We start from the raw sequence: 20,900 nt of genomic DNA, 5'->3' as shown, positions 1-20,900 counted from the left end.
ATAGGCAGTTAAATGCCACCCAGACGGCCGATCCCGTCAGATCTCGAAAGCCAAGGAGGGTCAGACCCTATTAGTTCTTGGATGGGAGACCTCCTGGGAATACCGGGGACTGCAGTTTCTAGTCCTGAGGACTTCTCTGACACCGTCCAAGCTCGCTCAGCTGTGGCAGATGAACCTTAGGACTGAAACGGTGGGGCCAGTTCTGCACACGCTGTGCCTCACCTAAAAAATCCACTGTGCAGGCTCGAAGGGCACACCCACGTGGGGAGAGCCCTTCCTAAATCTTCGTTCGCGAAGCCTGGCCATGATGATGATGGTGATGATTTCCTAAGGTGAAATTTACTCCAGCGTCCTCCAGATGAATGGGCGGCTACTGGGGGAGTGCGGGGACTGCACAAGACACCGGAGGAGCCCCCGGAAGTGCCCCTGGGCTGCCCCTGCCTCGTCCTGCCCTGCCCTGCCCTGCCCCGTCCTGCCCCTGCCCCGCCGGCATTCCCGCCTCTCCTGCCGCCCTCCGCGTTACCGCAGCGACGGCAGCGGCGGGACGGGCGGCAGCCGGGGCGGGACGGGACGGGCGGGGGTGGCCGGGCATCGGGGCTCCTACCGCGGCCGTAGCGACATCGGGCGCGGACGGAGCGGAGGGGAACCCCGCAGGTAATGGGAGGGGAGGGGGCGGCCAGGGAGGCCGAGGAATGCCGTCGGTGCCCCGTCTCTTCAGGTGCCCAGCACAGCCATGGCTGCCCTTGTGCCTGTGCCACCTCAGGTGTCGGTCTCCTGTGGTGTCAAGGGTGCTGGTCCTGTGGCAGTGTCACCTCAGGCTGATCCATGTGGAGCCAGAGCCCTGCGGCAGTGTCACCTCAGGTGCGGGTCCCCTGTGCACCCAGAGCCCTGTGGCAGTGTCACCTCAGGTGGGTCCTCTGTGCATCCAGTGCCCTGTGGCAGTGTCCACACATCTGTGTGTACTGGTGCCCCTGCCCCTGAGCGCCCCCACTGCTCACCCCCATGAGGAATTAGGGCTGTGTGATGGTACCCCATCACTCCCAATGTGGCTGGCTCCTGTTCTTCCATGCAGGCAGGCTTGTCCCCGCATCCCTGTGCCCTGCTGTACCCACAGAACAGGACTGGTCCCAGTACCAGCCTCGTTCGGATTTTTCTGTCGTGGTACTTGAGGGCTGTGTGTCTCAGGCCACATCTGCCAAGCAAGGGAATGAAGAATCAATAGGAGTCCAAAATTGTGTTTGACAGCAATTATTGCCTGGATGTAGGTTAATCATGGTGTGAAAGGAGCAAGGAACATTTGGTGGATGAGGCCATGGATCTATAGCAAATTTAGGTTTATGTGTTTCAGAGTGTCTTCACAAATCATTAACATCATGCAAAACAGAATTATTCAAAACAAACTTCCTTGTGGAAATCCAGGGCTATGCTCGAGCTAGCACCCCCTTGAGTATCTTGGTGCTGCACCGGGTGCAAGAGCTGCTGTCTCAGAGCTGAGCTTGTTCCAGATGTTTCTGTCTCACCCATTCTAGTCAGTCATTAGAGCTGCTTTCCCCCGTCCTTGTTGTTTGCAATGGGAAAATTACAGAAGTTTAAAGGAAAGCATAGAACTACTTGGCTGTATGCACTACTTGGCTGTGTAAATGCATGCGTTTAAGAATCTGAATTATTTGATTTTAGTGTTCTAACAGGTTAAAACGATAACCAGTGTTATGGAGGAGGACTTAGAATTGTTCCAGGACCAAGCTGTCACTAAGTAAGTAATGACTTCCCGTCTTGGGAGTTGGATGTATGATGGAATTGGATTATGTAAGTTTATTAAAAATATGAAACACAAAATAGTAATTATTTTAGAAGGAAACGATTCTCAATTCTGTTTTCTATGATAACTGGAGAGGTTACTGATAATTAAGACATCACATCTTACTGCTTTAGCTAATACTCTATTCACTGTTTCTGTTAGTTATTTAAATTTGTAAAATATTCATACAAGAACAAAAAGGAGGGAAATTAAGACTATGTAGGGTTTTATTAAGATATTCAGAACTGTTATTTCAAACTGTTTTTAAAAATGGTTGAAGTTGCTAGGCTACAGCAGTGTAAAGTTACATATCACAGCTCTTTAAACGTTAAAGATTTTGAAAGCAAGGCTATTAATTGCTAAAACCCTAGTCTTATTTTCCACAGACAATTATTTTGCACCACAATTGTTCTCCCCTTGTATGAAGTGCAGTTTTCATCACAATACATCATCTTTTTTTTACTGAATCCAGCTACAGTTCTTTTAATGTTAGTCTAAAAATATATTAGTACAGCATAAGATCTTTCTAAAGAAGTGAAAAGATGAGTGAGATTTGATGCAGGACCTCATCACATCCAGCCTCTTCCAGGAACATGGAAATATAGGAAGTACCTATCCATAAATGAGTTAAACAGAATATTTATCATAATTTGTAAATAGACTTATTACCTATTTTCAAATAAACTGGTTTATTCTGCCATTATTGCCAAGAAACAGTCCAGGGTAAAATGATACGTATTAAGTGTAAAAATATTTCTTAAAATAATAGAAACAGGCATAATCTATCACAACTAAGGAATTTTTTAACAGGATTTGAAAGCACCTCTTTTGTACTAAAGAATAATGCATGCACTTTTCATGATAGATAAAAATTGCTGCAGTAAAATACTATATTCTGAGCAGCGTGGCACTTATTTATTTTTCTTTGAGGGGCATTCCGTTTGTTAGTGCTATGATTGGCAACTATAGTTATATAAAAACTTGAATTAAAAAAAATCAAGATATTGCTATTCTTTGAATACTGTTTACAGATCAGAATCCTATTTTGGGAGTTCATATTCTGCCTTGCTTGTGCTTTAATTGACATGAAATTTCAGGCTTTTACAGATGAATCTAGAGTGATTTGTCCCATCATAAACCAGAATTCTTGGTAGTTATTTATTTCCATTAACTATATAAAGAATCTGGAAGAGTAGTGTTAGGATGCATACCCAATGGAAGGAGATATGCATTTCAGTCTATGCTGACAGTATTCCAGAGATAATGCAGTGGCTTTAAAATTTGGGAATATGGCTGAGTAATGGTAGTGGAAATCATGACTGTTGCAAGGACACATTAATCACAAATAATCCATCCACAAATTTGTGTGATGCCATATAGCTGACAATCATTACATAAATTAGCTATAGTTTTTATAGTTGAACTTTGGGATAGAAGATTATAATAGACTATTAACAACCAGTTTATGTATTTCCTATTTTAAAGCAAGTTTTGTGGTAATAAAATGAATTAATATTGGCTTTAGAAGCTGGGTTAAATACCAAAAACTCATGAATGTTCTGTGTAAGATGGAAATATTTGTCAACCTCCTAAGTTTTGCTTGTTGTGTTTGCATAAATATGGCTATACTTATTTTCCTAGTTCTGAGTGAACCTGAATAATAAGGGAAGAAGGCATGAAGTTGAAACAGACCATTAAGACATTTCTTAAAAACGTCAGTTTCTATATTACAACTTTATTCTTAAGTGTATGGACAATAATATTCTTTCTATGTCTACTAGGAAGCAGTCTGAAAAACAGAGAGCTGTGCAGAACTCCAAAGGAAAAGACAGATAAATAAAGCTAGAAAGGTCTAATGAGAGCACAAATCATATGTGATAAAGGCCTGTAGTTGATAAAACTTTTTATCTGGATTTTGGTTTGGATAAATTGAAACATTTAGCTTTACATGAAGACAAATAGTTATCAATGGCAGCAGAATATGAATCATGTCTATTTTTACCTATATGGGGACAGAATAAAAGAAGACTAAGAGCTTGCCTACATCACTTTAAAATGATACACCTTTATGTGTTTTTGAGCTGACTCAAAATAAATGAACCCAGAGGGAAAAAAATAGCTGCCACTTGCTTAAGGACATATCATTACTTCCTTGTATGATGAATCCATTTGATGTATGTGTTTGATGAAGTGGGAATGCTGTATCCATATGGGTAAAAAACCCCATGCATATTTCTCTGCTCTATGGGAAAATTTGGTATTTATGTTTGTATAGCTGATGGTATATCAAACAAAAGAAACTACTAAATTCCACATCCAGTGATCAAAGTAAAATCTCATGCCTGTGGTACCATATGATTGGCCATATTCAGAGGGGGCAAGTTGCACTCTTTTCAAAACACTCAGTGGACTAAAATAATAGTTACAGCAGCAAGTCATAGTCTGTGCTAATAGGTGGGGATAACTGCAAGTCTGTTTGCAATACCAGAGCCGTGGTACAGAGTAGTTTTGGTAGCAGAACAGCAGCAGTAATCTGGACCTTCACATACAGCTTTCCTTTTGCAGCTGCAAGTGTACTTAGAGGATCCAAGTAAGGAGTTAGAGAAAGTGAAGATAGATTGAGAAGCTGTTTCAGAAGGAATTTTTCTTTCAACAACTCCCTTTTATATATTGGTGATCTAGGTTCAAGAAGCATGCAAGGACTGTTGAGAGAAAATTTTCTGGCAAGGGCTGCAGAAATTGCCTTTTGTGTGATGATCTGAAAAAGACAGGTGAAATTTAAGAGGGAAGGGTCTCAGCCATGGTGGATCTGAAAGGGTAGTCTGATGATCTAGGCTAGAAGTTGGTTTTGCGCTTGCATAATAATATTTAGATGATCCACGTGACACACAATAAAGAAAGTACCTATTTCTGAAGGCTAAAATCAGATGTCTGAGGTGGTTCACTAAGGTATTGCCACATGACATTACATGAGTCTGGAAGGGCACAAGTCCTTACAGCAGTAGCAAAGAAGAGGTAGTCCTGATGCAGTGTCGCTTCGTTTTCTGTTTTCAAACTCCCGTTTTATATTTCACCCAGAGGGGATCAAAGTTTACTGCGTCATTAATACTACTTTTGAGATGAGTTTCAGGCACTTGGGAGGGCATAGTTTTATTTTCAGACATGTACATCACAGTGTACTATTTGCTTGCACTTTGTTTATTATCATCCTGTGTTTTATATGAAATTTCAAAATGTCATTGGTAACAGTTTTAACATTATAAAGGCATTAAGATTTATGTGTGTACTTAAAAAGCCTCTCCAAGCTTAACATGGATAATGTTACAGTTTCAAGGATTTGTTGATGTAAAAGAAGTTTTAAGGAATTTGACTTTAAAAAAAAATGTTAAGTTTTAATTTTGATAATATAAATCTAACAAATTAACTCCAATTTCATGTAATAATTATCAAAACAAGGGTTATGCACAATTTAAGCACCAAATAAAAGGTCTTTGGTAAACACATGTCCATATTAAGGAGCTGTTTTTTTCAGTTTAGTGTTGTCAAAAGTTGAGCGTGGATGAAACAAGTTTCCATTTACATTTGAAGGCATCATTTAACTTTCCCATTTCTTTCTTTCTGATGTTGAAAAGTGATTCATTCCGTCAGAATTGCAATAAAATCTTAGCAATGTAAATAAAAATTTGTTTTCTCACTTATTCTCTATTTGAAAAAATAAATCTCTTATGTTTTTAGAGTTTCTCCATGTGAAGCTGAACTTCAGGAAATAGTGCATCAAATTGACATCATGGTAAACAGAAAGCAAATGGAATGGGAAAGAAAGATGAGAGCTTTAGAAGCGAAGATGGATATCAGGGATCAGGAATTAACAAGTGCGCAAAGAAAACTGGATCAAAAAGGTCAAGAGGTATTTAAGAATATCACATTATGTAAAGGAAGTATTTATTCTGGTAGATATTTATTAGTATGCTTTAAATTCCCTATAAGGAGACCTGTTTTTTCTATTGTGTAAAAATGCCAAACACCCTTTAAAGGTCACTAATTATGCTTAGTGTTTTGTTTTAAAGTTTGCTTCTGTTCTGACAAGTGATTGTAAAAATGTCATTGAAAATCTCATATTTCTTCTGTTTCCCTAAAGTCTAAATCGAATATCCACAGTTTAACTGTGAAAAGATAATTTGATGTTTTTTTTCTAAATGCCAACACTTCCAATTGCATCAGAAATTTTAAATGGAAGTGTACAGTTCAAAAAGGTTCACAAAATTATGTCTTTGTAACTCCTGATTATACCTGATTTTTATCATTTTACATGATATATTGTCTTATGTGATAATTTTACTTGTCGTGAATATTCACATTGTGTTACTACTTAGACTTTCTTAGGGAACTGAAAGCCCCAGTGTACCTGGTGTTGTCCATACTCCAGAGTCTTTTCTGCTGAATATTCATTCAGAAGCATCAAGAAGTCCTTGCATAGCATTCAGTTCTAGTCCAAGACAGATGAATTTAGGTATTTACACACACATCCTTGTGTGAGCTAGGCGTCTAAACTGCCAGTGGCTGTTCTGAAATGGAGTAACTCTCCCTCATGAGCAATTAGGAACTTGCCCTTAGTCATTGTGGTCAGAGGAGCCAAGAGAATAATTCAGGTAGCCAGTCCTCAAAGCATCAATTTATTTGCCTGTACAGAGATGTTATCTGAAATATTCTGCCTAGCTTCCAGCTGCCCCTCCAGAAAAGCATAGGTGCATGTATGCTCTTGGTCATATTTCTCAGATCTCTGTGAAACTCAGTAATAATTCAAGTTATCTCAAATGACAGCGTACTTAGGGAGCTGAAATGAGTCTGCAGTGTCTTCCGATAATTTGTGTGTAAGTAGTAGAATGCCTTTTATATGATTTATTAGCCATTCAAGGAAATTTTTCACCATGGGGCACAGTTGGGTCAGAAAAGCTTTCAGAAATGGTCTTTCAGGACAGACTCAGACAGTATTATCATTAAATCATAGCAGAAGCATACAGTGAGATTTTTTACTATAAAATCCCCAATTTGATGTTAACACAATCTGGGTTTGTAATATCCAGTTTTATTATTAAAGTACTGAATTAAAATATATTTTTAATACTTCTCCTTTAAGCAATGGTCTTCTCTCAAACTTTAAAATTACTTTTCAAAAATGACATATTTTGAAACACTTCATAAAAGGTACATTTGAATGCTTTTTCTAACTGTAGGTGGGACTACTTCAACAGAAATTGGAAGACTTACAGAAAACTAAATATGAAATGGCTCAGAGCTATGAAACTCAGCTTCAAGCACTGAAATCTCAAGTAAGAAAAATGTCAATTTCATTGTTTTATGATTGTAATATAAAAAGCTTATACCTGCCAAATGGTATAAATGTACTGTTAAAGTTTTGGAAAAGATGAATCGTGTCATACAAATGATGATGACTACAGCTTCCTACCAGACTCCATTATAGTTTCTGTACTGTCATGTCAAAACTCCTTGAATGGATTTTGATGTGATTGTGACATCTGTTATGAGGACAAATACATGATTTCCTGACTTTGGACTAACATATTGAAATTTAATAAAATATGTAATTAGATTATGCTAATAAGACTCTGATACACATTAGGAATTTTAAGATTTAAACTGTTCTTATGTCTTTGCTATACATTTTTCTGTTTTTAGGGACTGTTAAAGTGATGTGAAAGCTTTCTGTAAGGTGTAGCTTTCCAGAGTACCAAAATGGGATTAACAGATTAATGATACTGGGAATTTGCCTTGGCTTTATTTATTTCAGAGTGTACTCGCAGCCCAGAAAACCAGTTGTATCCTGGGCTGCCTAAAAAGAAATGAGGCCAACAGGCTGAGGGAGGTGGTTCTCCCCTTCCACTCTGCTCTGGAGTGCTGCATCCAGCTCTGGGGCACCCAGTATAAGAAAGACATGGACCTGTTAGAGCAAGTCAGGAGGAGACAATGAAGATGATGAGAGGTCTGGAGCACCTCTCCTATGAAGATCTGCTGTGAGAGTTGGAGTTGTTCAGCCTGAAGAAGAAAAAGCTCCAGGGAGAGCTTAGTGCAGCCTTTCAGTAGTTAAACGGGGCTTATAAGGAAGATGGGGACAGACTTTTTATCAGAGCCTGTAATAACAGGAGAAGGGACAAGGGTTTTAAAGTGCAAGAGTGTAAATTTAAACTATACCTGAGGACCAGTTTGGGGGTTTTTTTCAGTAAGGGTGGTGAAACACTGGAATAGCTTCCCCAGAAAAGTTGTGGATGCCCCATTCCTGGAAGTGTTCAAGGCCAAGTTGGATGGGGCTTTAAGTCTAGTGAAAGGTCTCCTTATTCATGGCAGGGAGGTTGGATTAGATGATCTTTTAAAGCTCCTTTTCAATCCAAACCATTCTATGGTTTTATGATCTTATTTGGCTGTGTTTGCACTGCACCTGCATTTTTGTTTCTTCATTATTTTCTACATCAATCATAAATCAAAATTTACAGCAAACTTCAGTTAATTCTGTTTCTCAGATTTTAAGAAGTTAATATACACAATTCTGCATTGTTTTTTCCTGCTATTTTTCTGTTCCCTTCACTAGATTCTCCTACTTAGTGTTATAATTAAAAATTTCCAGTCACCGCTCTTACTATGTAATCATCTTAGATTGCATATATTGAATAATGTTATTTCCATTTAGAAGTGATAACACCATCTGAATCCATCAAACAAATAAATGCATTACCTATTTCTAATGTTACGTTGGTTTTAATTTATATTTTCTTTTATACGTGAAAATTGATCTGGCAAACAGTTCTGTAAGTAAACAGTGAATGCTCTGGATGTTTCATAATTAACATTTTCAATCATTTTGGAAAGTAAGTAGAAATAAAAGCTCTTTTATAGTTTGCACAAATTATAAGAAGAGAAACATTTTCTTAGCATGATTATTGAGAAGGTAAATATCACACACTGAAAAACAGTGTGACTTTTTATGTGTAAGTTTTAAGGTACCTTTAGTAATTCACAGCTATCCCCTAAAATACAGTAGATGTCTCGTCTCTTACCCTTTTTCACATTTGCCACAATATTTTTCACTTCTTAATTAATTTTTTTTAATCACATGCTAAAAATTATTGTATTTATGTTACATGTTGTTGCTAAGATCTTCACTGAAATTGAACCTTCTGAAATTGAAATTCCGGGCCATTTTTCATATAGATTTTTATTTTGAAGTCTTTAATTACCCTACAGGTCCTTTCCATGGACAAATACAACCTGTTCTTAAAAAAAAAAAAAAAGATATTTCCTAACCTACAAGCTTTTCTCTTTAAACTTGGTTATATCTTTTGCCCAGATTCTCCTTTTTAATTACTATTCAGACCACCTAACCTTTCTTTGAGTTTCTTGAATGCTTCTTCTTTTATCTTTATTCAAGAGGTTTGGATTTCTAGCTCTTAAGAATATACATCACTTTCCCAATTCATGCCTCCAAACATTCCCTTCTCTCTCAGTCATTCTATTTATTTTGACAAAGGTTTCAGCACTGATGATGTTTGCATTTTATTTTCCGATCCCCATTCCTCTGCTTCCACCAAACCATATTTCTTCATTAAATACCCACCTAGTACACATTGACTGAAGAAGTATACTGTTGAATGCCTGTGTTAGGAGGTCTGCCTAGACTGTGTATGGGATAAACAGGAGTCTGCCTGTCAGAACAATTCCAAGGATCTGTGCTAGTCAGTAGGACTATCTCGCTCTACATTTCTAGCTTTTACCACATCTCCTTATGGAGCTTCTTTCTTGAATTACAGTCCTGCAGTGTCTACAATAGAATGACTTTCATATCCCCAGTTCTCAGCTACACAAACTCAGCTAAAATATAGAGCTTCCCTGACAATATTAATCTTTGCCTTATGTCCTTTGACTCCCTTCTTTTGGTTCTTATCATCCCTTGGCATTTACAACTTCTAAACTGTATAATCTTAAGAGCTACACTTTAGTTTTGCACAAATGGTGTGTTACTATTTACCAGCAGCATTGTATCTTTCTCTGCAGATGTATTCTTAAAATCCCTCCCCAGATTTGTTCTTCCCTAATCTCACAAGAAGTAGAAAGGATCACTTCTAGCTATCAGACTGCTGAGTATTCCAAACAAATTTCTCTTCTGTGGTCCTCTGTGCTTTTTATCCTTGGTGTTGCTAAAAGCAGCTCTTTAATGAGCAGTATACCCACTGAATTAATTCTGTGCTTGTTGAATGCAATAAAACTTATATCTTTCTTGTATTAGGGAAATAACTCCTGGTAGGTACCTTGAAACTCCTAGGCCACACTGCTGCACTCATACAAATGTACATTTTGTTATAATTAAATAGCAAAAACTTTAGAGGTTCATCTGCATGACTTTTTTTCCTTCCTTTTTTTATTTTAATTAATGTCTTATAGTTATTCTCAAGCAAAATAACAAGAATCCGTATTTGCTCTAAGCACTTTGGAACTAATTGCCTCACTTAGACATTTGAAAGCTGGATGGCTGTGTCTGAGCTACCTCAGGCGCTCTCTGGAATCAACGGAGAGAAATGGACACCCCTAGAATACAATTCATGTCAGTGTATGGCAAGAATTTAAGATAGCTGAAATGACTAAGCATTTGCAGGCAGCCTTTTGTAATGCAGAGTAGCTCAGGCTTGTATGTCTAACTTTCAGAAATCTAAACTTAGATTAATTCTACCCCAGAACTCATTAAAGTGCCTCATCTTTTGGTTTGTTTCTTTTTCTCTAACATGTGCAACATGCAAATAGAACAACTTGGACCTTTTAAAGCAAATATCTAGCATTAAAGGGAAAGATTTTTGTCTTTTAGTCTAGTTTCCAGATATGATGACATCCAAACTATAATCTGTCTGTAATATCCTACTGTCATTAAATAGTCAAACTGAATTTTCTGATTTTTGCCATTCTATTCAATTTTGGACTGATTTTCTGAATTGTTGGGTCCTGTATTTCCTAGCCTTTTTAGCAAGAACATTCTAATACCCTTCTTATCTGAGTTTGCTCTTCCCAGGCAGTTCACATATGCCATAATATATTCAAGACCAAAACTCTTATTTGAAAAAGGGTATCTTTCTTCCAAGGGCAGTGAGTTTCATGTTGTTTGAGCCTGGATAGTCTGACTCATTTTAAATATTTTATCTTAACTGTATTCTCGAGCAAGGTCAATTTCAAATACAGGCAACTACTCTGCAACTTTTGATTCAGTTTTGAAGGTATCTCAGCTCTGTAAGTCTGTGTTACAGAATTGCTATTCAGACATTCCAAAGTGGTCAAATCTATCCCTGGGCCTCCCCATTTCATGAAACTTTCTAGTTGAGGATAGTCTATCTTCTTACCACCTTTTCAATTACTTTTTGCTGTCCCATATTATGATTCCCAAGTTCATCTCAAATGCATCTAGGAAGTTTCCAGATGATTTTTTAACTCCAGTTTCTCTATGTTTTCTGGACTTCTTTGGCCACCTTTGTCATATCTTGATTCAACAGGATTCTATTCCTTCAAAGGATTCCATTCCTTCAACAGGATTCCGTTCTATTTCTAATTACTTCTCTTTTCCAAATAGTAACTTACATTGAGCAATTAACAAGAATAAGATATTTTATGGATTTTGTTTGGTTATAACTTTACATTAGAGTCAAAATTTTTAAAGTCACATGTACCTGAATGCAAAGGAACTAAAGAACAAACCACACAATCAGTATTTACAGTTGCAAGGTTCTTTTCTACTCAACATTCTTCACAAAGTTCTTTCATCCTTGAGTTTGGTTTTTTTTTTCCAAAATCAAATGTACATATCCCTACCAGACAATGTCAGCTTTCTGTATCAAATCTGTTAACAGGCACTGGAGAGACCCTTTGTTTGTGTGGTAGAGTGAACTATTGATCAGACAAGCCATTTTTATGAAGAGGATGGTACTTCTTCTAGTACCTGCCCTTCTCTGGCTCTGACTCTTAAACCAGGTTTTCATGCTAAGATCAGTGGGCAGTGTCTTTTGTCACTTTAGTGTCTTAATTCTGTGAGACCCTCTGTGGTAATTAAGGACTCCAGCAGAATGCAATCATCACACACATAACAAAGCAACAATTTTCATTACAAGAAAGACACATGCAAGTTTAAAATACATTAACGATGATCTGCCATTCTTACTAGTGAAGCACCCTTTAAAAATATCAACACAAGATGGCAGTAAACAAGTACAGAACATTCTGTATCAGCGTAAAGGGAATTACTCTCTGGGTAACAGTTCTGTGAAGAACTTCAGCAGAGTTAAGTAGATGTCCAATGAACCCATTTGAACAGTTAGTTAACATTTATGTGAGACTTTAGTCTCACATTAGATTGACTTTATTAATTTATTTTTGTTACATTTATTAAACATTTAGAATGCTGAAGCTGCAGTAGCTGTTTCTAAAGAAATCTTTGGCCATGTGGTCATCTTTAATAGATTTTGAATGTTCAACTCTACTTTTGTTTTTAGTTTTCAAAGTTGGCATACAGTTATGAAAAGCTACAGTCACATCATTTAAAACCAAAAAAGGCTGACAGCAGAGAAAAATTTGAGGAAAGCCTAGACACATCATCTGACCCAAGAAATTTATACAAGAAACCGGAGGTAAGAATACTTTGTTATTAATTTCTAATTGTAATATGCCTTTAGAACTAATTTGTCATTTATTGTTGTAAGCTTTAATTTGCTCATAATTCTACAAAAATTATATACTTTTCTTGTTCCAGCAAGAAAGATGCATAGTTCAATATTAATTAATTTTTTTCTAAATGTAACTATAAATAAATGTTACTGTTTTCCTGACTGGTGTATGTGTTCTGGATAATACGATCTCCTGAGGCATGGACCTTTTGAATATGCAGGGTACTGTCCTATAATACCTACCATTAATTCACATTTTATAAACCTCAGGACAACCTTGACCATGTCAGGCTACATAGAAAAAACCAGTTTAGGACTGGAAATCTGCTTGTTGCACACGTACCTTGACAGCACCCGTGTACCTGAGGCAACCCACAACCTTGATCTCAGTTCCTGGTTTCCCTGGGTAGTGCACGAGGAAGGAATAGGAACTAAGAAATATATTCCACAGAATTCAGCATACTGATTGGGGTACTAGATAATTGGTGCTGAGGACAGGATACAGCCACATTTTCTATCCCTGTGGGCACAGATTGGACTGCAGTGGACCTGTTCTTGGCTGCAGGATGATACTGGTTTCTGACCAAAATTCCCAGCCTTGACTTCTCAGAGTTTGAGTTTACTTTGTGATCTGTGGAATAATCAAATGTTTATTGGACCAACAGGAAAGTTAGACAGCACAGAGAACTGACATGTAGAGAATGTGCATGGAAGTGGTGGCTTCTTCCCAAATACCCCTCTGACTACATTCACTGGTGCAGAAACTGATATGCAGTCTCAGTCCTTAGAACTGAGCAATATAATCTCTAGCTGTGCTAATTTTTGCTGCTTCTTTTTTATTTATCCTATAAATTTGTTGGTATTCTTTGCAAAGTGAAGCCACTTGAAAAGGAAGAATTCTGAAGCCTGTTGAAAAATAACAGGTATTTGTTGGGTAGCAAACGAACGTGGGAAGATTCTACTTCAGATTCTGTCTGAAAGGATTATGAAACAATGTTCCACATATGGGAAGGACAGTGTAACCAGTAATCTGATGAACCATAGCAGGATCACAAAATAAATTTATATTTTCTCTGGCCATCCTTTTTAAAGAGCATAATTAAGTAGTTGTGCTTTGAGCACTTACTAAACTGGATCCTGTAGGCAAAGCAAGCAGAGGAATATCAATTGCAAGAGAGAGCTAGTTGCCTAGCTGCTAAGCATTGGGAAGACTTACACGTTTGTGATGTAGATTTATGATGCAGATGATGTGGACACTGAGAATTTACAATCAAAAAATTAAGCTCTAGTTGATTTTAAGTAATTTCATACTTTAATGAAGCAAGGTTTTAGGATCTTTATTTTGGATTTGTCTGTGTGTCTTTTATGTTCTCCTGTAAGATACAGGATTAACTCCTGTAACCTTCAGGTGACTGTACCTCCATAAACATCCCAGCTGTAATGATGTTGCTGTCTCTTCCACATGGACGTTCTTACCATCAGAAAAGCTACTACACTTTGGACTGCAGCATAGCTGCCAACAGCTGCTACTACAAGAATAATAAATGGGTTATACATCTATCATTGACTAAATATATCACTGCTGTGAAACTGTCTGATCCAGCTAATTTGAGAATAACCTTATTGAAGATTAAAATGTGAAAATAATGTAAGACAATGCTATAATTTGATTAATTATGCAGTATGAAAAATGAGTGCTTGGAATATATTCAGCAAATTCTAGTGTTCAGGAAATAATTACTGTGTTGAAATTCTACTAAGCTCAGCAGTGCTTTAGTAAGGCCTTGGACCTGCTGTCCTCATTATGCAGTCTGAAGCTCCATTTGTATCATGTTTTATAAAATAGGAAGATATTTATTGTTTTAAATGCCAAAGCAGATATTAGGAAAGCTATGAGAAAAGATTTTTATTAATCTGTGTTGAAAAGCATTCTACTTAGTTTCAGCAGAAAAAAAATCTAATTTTTTTAGATTTGGGGAATATGGCAGTTTATGTTCGTTATAAAACATCATGTCTTTTTTGGAACAGCATTTCCATTGTGAAAGAGAACATTCTTCTAACAGTTTATTAGTTTTCACTGCATAAAAGAGTATCCTGTTATTTTGCTAACTTTTCAAACTAAAAGAGCAACAGCTCCAGAAACTGGAGTTCTGCTTATTTTATAGGATACAGCCTTTATTTGTTAACATATAAAATGTAGTAAGATCTAAAAACGAATTCAAATACACTATAAATGTGAGTGTAAGTGCAAATGCAAAAACAGTATTAGACAAATCTGAAGTAATAGAATTCATTAAACAGTTTTTTGTTTAAAATACATGAACTCAGAACCTGAAGCAGCCATTGTAAAAAGGGCAAGAAGTAAAATTTATTCAAGGTAGCTGCTGCCAATTGTTATTGAAAAAAAAAAGGCAAAAAGCAAGCACTCAAGACATGTGTCTGAATATTAAGGTTTTGATTCCCTGTGGATTACTCTGCTTGACACTTATATAGCTTTAAAGTCAAATAGAATCATAGAATTGATTGGCTTGGAAAAGACCTCAGAGATCATCGAGTCCAACCCTTGGTCCAACTCCAGTCCGTTTACCAGATCATGGCACTCAGTGCCACGTCCAATCTGCATTTAAAAATCTCTAGGGATGGTGAATCCACCACCTCGCTGGGCAGCCCATTCCAATGCCTGATTACTCTCTCTAGAAAGAATTTTTTTCTGATATCCAACTTAAATTTCCCCTGGCAGAACTTAAGCCCGTGCCCCCTTGTCCTATTGCTGAGTGCCTGGGAGAAGAGACCAACCCTCACCTGGCTAGAACTTCCCTTCAGGTAGTTCTAGACAGTGATGAGGTCACCTCTGAGCCTCCTCTTCTCCAAGCTAAACAACCCCAGCTCCTTCAGCCTCTCCCCATAGGACTTATGCTCCAGTCCCTTCACCAGCCTTGTTGCTCTTCTCTGGACTTGCTCCAGCACCTCAATATCCTTTCTGAACTGAGGGGCCCAGAACTGAACACAGTACTCAAGGTGTGGCCTCACCAACACAGAGTACAGGGGAAGGATCACTTCCCTGGTCCTGCTGGCCATGCTATTTTTGATACAGGCCAGGATCCCAGTGGCCTTCTTGGCCACCTGGGCACACTGTTGGCTCATGTTGAGCTTCCTGTCAATTAGTACCCCAAGGTCCCTTTCTGCCTGGCTGCTCTCCAGCCACTCTGTGCCCAGCCTGTAGCGCTGCAGGGGGTTGTTGTGGCCAAAGTGCAGCACCCGGCACTTGGCCTTATTGAATTTCATCCCATTGGAATCAGCCCATCTCTCAAGTCTATCCAGATCCCTCTGCAGAGCCCTCCTGCCTTCCAGCAAGTCGACACTCCCTCCCAGCTTGGTGTCATCAGCAAATTTGCTGATGATGGACTCAATCCCCTCATCTAAATCATCAATAAAGATGTTAAACAGGACTGGACCCAATACAGACCCCTGGGGAACACCACTAGTGACCGGCCACCAGCTGGATGCAGCTCCATTCACCAGCACTCTCTGGGCCCAACCCTCCAGCCAGCTCCTAATCCAGGAGAGGGTACACTTGTCCAGGCCATGGGCTACCAGCTTTTCCAGGAGTATATTATGGGAGACAGTGTCAAAGGCCTTGCTGAAGTCCAGATAGACCACATCCATAGCCTTCCCCTCATCCACCAGGTGGGTCACCTGATCGTAAAAAGAGATCAGGTTGGTCAGACAGGACCTGCCCCTCCTAAACCCATGCTGGCTGGGTCTAATCCCTTGTCCACCCTGAAGGTGCTGTGTGATTGCACTCAGGATGAACTGCTCCATAACCCTGCCAGGCACGGAGGTCAGGCTGACAGGCCTGTAGTTGCCAGGGTCCTGCTTGCAGCCCTTTTTGTGGATTGGGGTGACATTCGCCAACCTCCAATCATCTGGGACCTCCCCAGAGAGCCAGGACTGTTGGAAGATGATGGAGAGTGGTTTGGCAAGCTCTTCTGCCAGCTCCCTCATCACCCTGGGATGGATCCCGTCTGGTCCCATAGACTTGTTAGTATCCAGCTGGCTCAGTAAGTCAGTAACTATATCCCCCTGGAATACAGGAGGGCTATTCAGCTCCCTCTCCCTGTCTACCAGTTCCAGAGGCCAGTTGTCTTGAGGGCCACCTGTCTTACTGGTGAAAACTGAGGCAAAGTAAGTGTTAAGTACCTCAGCCTTCTCCTCATCTTCCTTAACTATATTTCCCTCCAAGTCCAACAGAGAATGGAGGTTTTTCTTGCCCCTCCTTTGGTTATTAATGTATTTATAAAAGGACTTTTTGTTATCCCTAACTGAAATAGCCAAATTTACTTCAAATTCCACTTTTCTTTCCCTAATTTTTTTCCTGCATGACCTAGCTCTATCTGTAAATTCTTCATAAGTAGCCAGCCCTTTTTTCCATAATCTTTAAACTTTCTTTTTATCCCTGATTTCTTGCAGAATCTCCCTATTTAACCAAGCTGGCCGTCTTCCCCTCCGGCTGGCCTTTCGGCACACATTCAATGAAATGAGTGTTTTATAGTAATAACTCTAATATCTACAGCAATTATTTAAGATATTTTATAACTTTTATTCAATTATTATGTTTACCACCCATTTTTGTCAGATTAATAGCCCCTAAGGCTAGTAATTTCCTTTGCCACTGTTACTAAACTCATTGGATCTTAATCTAGTCAAACTTTTAATTAACAATTCCTGTGAGACTCTTTACTCATATCCAGAGATTCCAAGGATGACAGTTAAGTTTTGGTTTTAGCTGCTGAGAGAATTATATTCCAACTATTGGACTTCCATACAAATGTGTTAAAAAAGCAAGTCTTTGACTAAAAACTATTGACTCATACCTGTTGATTATATAGTTTGACAAGTTAAAATAGAGTAGTGGAGGTGATCATTCATGTCTTTCTGTTGAGGCTTTCGTTGCCATCAGTGAACTTTCTCTGAAGACAATTTTCTTCACAACTGTAACAGAACACCAGCTATTTTCTTTAAATAGAAGTTTAGGTCTGATGGACTGGTACTCCTTAACTGTTTCAAAAGTGTTAGTTGTTCCTGTATCTTTGTCTCAGGTTGCTCTTTTGTGAGGTCTTTGATTGCCAGTTGGAGTCTTGTGCTATATTTTTCACAGGATGCATTGACACTTTTGTATGTCAGACTCCATAACTTGGGTGTCAAAGGGACTTTAATTTGTTATTCATAGCAATGAGACTTACCTGCAAATTTATTTTGGCTTTTTATTTGATATGCAGCCAGTGGTCCATTCTTCTTAAATTCTCAGCCAACACAAATTACAGGAACATAGTCAATAACATCAAAAGCTGTCTAAAGTATGACTTTTTGCAGACCTTGTCAGTGAAATATGGTATTTGTAACCCTATTTATTTTTACTATGTATTTTCTTGCTCAACTTGATCTCTTCACATGATATATGATTTTCAGGTTATATTTTGTTGTCATTTTTCAACTAATTCTTGGTCTTCTGAAAGATTAGTACTGCTTGTTAATCTCCCAGTAGAGGGATCCATGTGGATAGTTTTTTAAGCAGCAAAAGCAGTTACCATAGTAATTATGCTTCTTCACAATCCCTGTGAATTCAGAAATACTGGCAAAGCCAATTTTTTTAAGTTTTGGTTTTAGGATTTTAATTAGTACAAGAAACGGAATGGAGTGTAAGACTCTACAGAATGTGCAAATGATTCTTCCGCAGGTTGAAGGATAATGATCTCAAAGAAGTACAGTTCCTGTAGGAATTGAGCTGTTTATACATGAACTATGTAATGCTAGCCCTCTAGTCAAAGGTTAATGTCTATCCTGAGGCACACACACACACAACTCCTACTGAGTTCAATGAATCAAGGAGGAACGTTTCTCTCAAATTATTTTTTAAAGGTAACTGCTTTGAGTAGGTCATCATAATCACTTTTTTCACATTTCAGGATCATTAACATTAAGTACTAGGAAAATACACAGCACAGGAGAAAAAATCCTTGAAAAAATTCTGTGCCCTTGAAGGTTTCTGAAACAGTTTTTACTGAGGGCAAGGAGCATGAGACAAAAAAAAAAAAAGTGTCCTTCAGAGAAGTAATTCAAACTGTTCTAATTGTGCCATCTTTTCTAAGCAAATCCTGGTGAAGATGGAAATAATTTTATGAGTTCAGTAGTAATGGTTTGGTCCTAGCAATTTACATATAATTATCGAATTCATTTAAAATACTTTCTTGTTTTATAGAAGCAGACCCAGAATTATCAATTCCAAATACACAATAAGAAACAAAACCAAGAAGAGATAATTACCTGTGCCCAGCCTGAAAGTGAAAAGGATTATTTGATTGTTGAAAAACTAAAGGCAACTGTGAAAGAAATAGCAAGAAACAAGAATAAACTCGAAGAGGAAAATCTGAAGCTCCGGAAGGATCTAAAAATGTACCAAACCCAGTGCCAGGTAGCAGTAGTTTTTCATGGTGACTGTGGAATTAATGCTGGAAAATTAATTACTTAGGAGTATACCTTAAAAAGTTGTATTGAGATGTGCCTACCTAAAAGATCTGTACATTAGTTGGATTCTTTGCAGGACCACAGAACGATCTGTGAACAGCATGATGATTTTTTGAGTAAATCAGAAATAGGCATGGTTTGTGCTAGTATATTTTATTCTTGTCTGTATATCTAAGGTTTTATAGCTTTTCTGTATCCATAGGATCTACAGGAATGTAGTCTAGTTCACTTGGCTCCTTGTACTCAAATGACTTCTGTGAAATATCTTCTATCTGATTTATACCTTCTTGCACACTGTGCCATATATCTAGTAAATAAGTATATAGAAAAGTGTACAGTATACTTTGTTATTTTTGAAAAGAGATTTTGCAGTCAATGAATTTTTAAGTTGCTCTCCATGTAAAGAACAATCAGTTTTTATTTTATCCCTAGTTCACTGTTTTTCAGCATAGCACTGATCTATGAAGACAGCCATTTGTGCCTCTTATTTTGGTCGTGGTATATGAGCTCTGACAAGACTGAGATAATACAAGATCTTTGCAGCCTTTTTTATTAGCTGTGTTTGAAGCAGATTGGAAATGAGATTCTCGTTGCTATTTTTTTCTGGTAAAGTTTATCATTTATGCTTTTGCTTATTTATTTAAGCATTTATACATTCAGTAATATATTGAGTGGCCTCTAGTAACTCCAGCTCTTTCTGGAGAAAGATCTATTTCTGTTTATAGACAGCCTTGCAGAGTTACAACAGCACAGGCAATGAACTTTACAGGAATTAGCGTTTATGTGGCAGAGGTTAATTTCAGGTGTTGTCAGAACAGCCAAGTCATGTCAGTTGCACATTAATTCACTGAGTCTTTTGCCTCTATACAAGTTTTCAGTGTGCAAGTAAAAGCGTCTGTTTTGGTGCCTGTTAGAAAGGCTGCCATCAAAAGCAGTGGGACTAAAATATGGAGTGGAACAAACCATGGCAATTGGAGCAAGTGGATAGGAGGTGCTGTAAGATGGAGAGAGGAGATGTCATGTGTTGTAGTCCTTAAGAAAATCTTCAAGCAGAAGGAATTTTGGAACTGTAAAGTAAAGACAGGAGCATCAGGAAGCACTGAAGACATTTTAAGTAGAAGTGGAGCTAGATGTACAAAACATTATCATCTAAAGGGCAGAAAGTTGCAGAATAACTGTTGGTGGTATGGAATGCTGCTGTATTAGTTAGAAAAGCAGCACTTGGAAACAGCTGCAGAATATAAATGCTGATGTAACATCAATGTATAGTGAAAAGGGGTAGCTCAGAGGAAGTATTTTTTGGAGGAATGTCTGTATGAGAAAGCAGGAAGTGTAAGGGCTGCTGCCAACCAGAAGCACTAAGCGTTGTGTGAAGGAGAGTTAGGTGGAGGATGGCAAGACATGATATAGGTAAAGGAGGGGGGAGTAGATGAGAATCTTGGTGTGAAGAAGTCTAATGGCAATGAAAGCAACTTTTATTCTGCCTCATATATCCTCTATGCCTATGACCATTTCATGTGGCCTTCTAAATATTTCATACTATTAATAAGCAAGAGATAAAGTGAAATGTATGGGAGACCGGTTTAGAAGATCGAAATGGAGACTACAGTCTCTTTCTCTACCGTGTATAATCTGACAAAGTTATCTGCAGCCATACATGACAGGCAGACCAAAAACAACTCACAGAGCTTAGTTCTTGAATAGTCTGCACTAAGTCAGTGGCTAGACACTAATTTACATAGAAATACACCATATAACTGCATTTAAAAGCTTGAACATTGTATTGAGTTGGCATTGGGGAGGTTTTGGTGGTGGAGGTGCTGTGAGGGTGGCTTCTGTGAGAAGCTGCTAGAAGCTGTCCCTGTGCC

The 20,900-nt window shown here is 38.2% G+C and overlaps 1 protein-coding gene across 1 annotated transcript in view; it reads left to right on the top strand.

Annotated features, from left to right (window-relative positions):
- The first annotated feature begins 292 nt into the window (after positions 1-292).
- DEUP1 (deuterosome assembly protein 1) overlaps positions 293-20,900 on the top strand; it is a 41,793-nt gene continuing 21,185 nt past the window's right edge. The window contains exons 1-6 of the mRNA XM_071555813.1: positions 293-332; positions 1,678-1,753; positions 5,534-5,705; positions 7,033-7,128; positions 12,337-12,471; positions 18,767-18,979. Coding sequence (XP_071411914.1) covers positions 1,710-1,753; positions 5,534-5,705; positions 7,033-7,128; positions 12,337-12,471; positions 18,767-18,979 — 660 coding nt within the window. The 5' untranslated portion in view covers positions 293-332; positions 1,678-1,709. The remainder of the gene's footprint in view (positions 333-1,677; positions 1,754-5,533; positions 5,706-7,032; positions 7,129-12,336; positions 12,472-18,766; positions 18,980-20,900) is intronic.

The sequence above is a fragment of the Pithys albifrons genome, chromosome 1 (assembly GCF_047495875.1).
Source record: "Pithys albifrons albifrons isolate INPA30051 chromosome 1, PitAlb_v1, whole genome shotgun sequence".
NCBI lineage: Eukaryota > Metazoa > Chordata > Aves > Passeriformes > Thamnophilidae > Pithys > Pithys albifrons.
The sequence above is the reverse complement of the archived record's forward strand: the minus strand, read 5'-3'. Positions and strand labels throughout refer to the sequence as shown.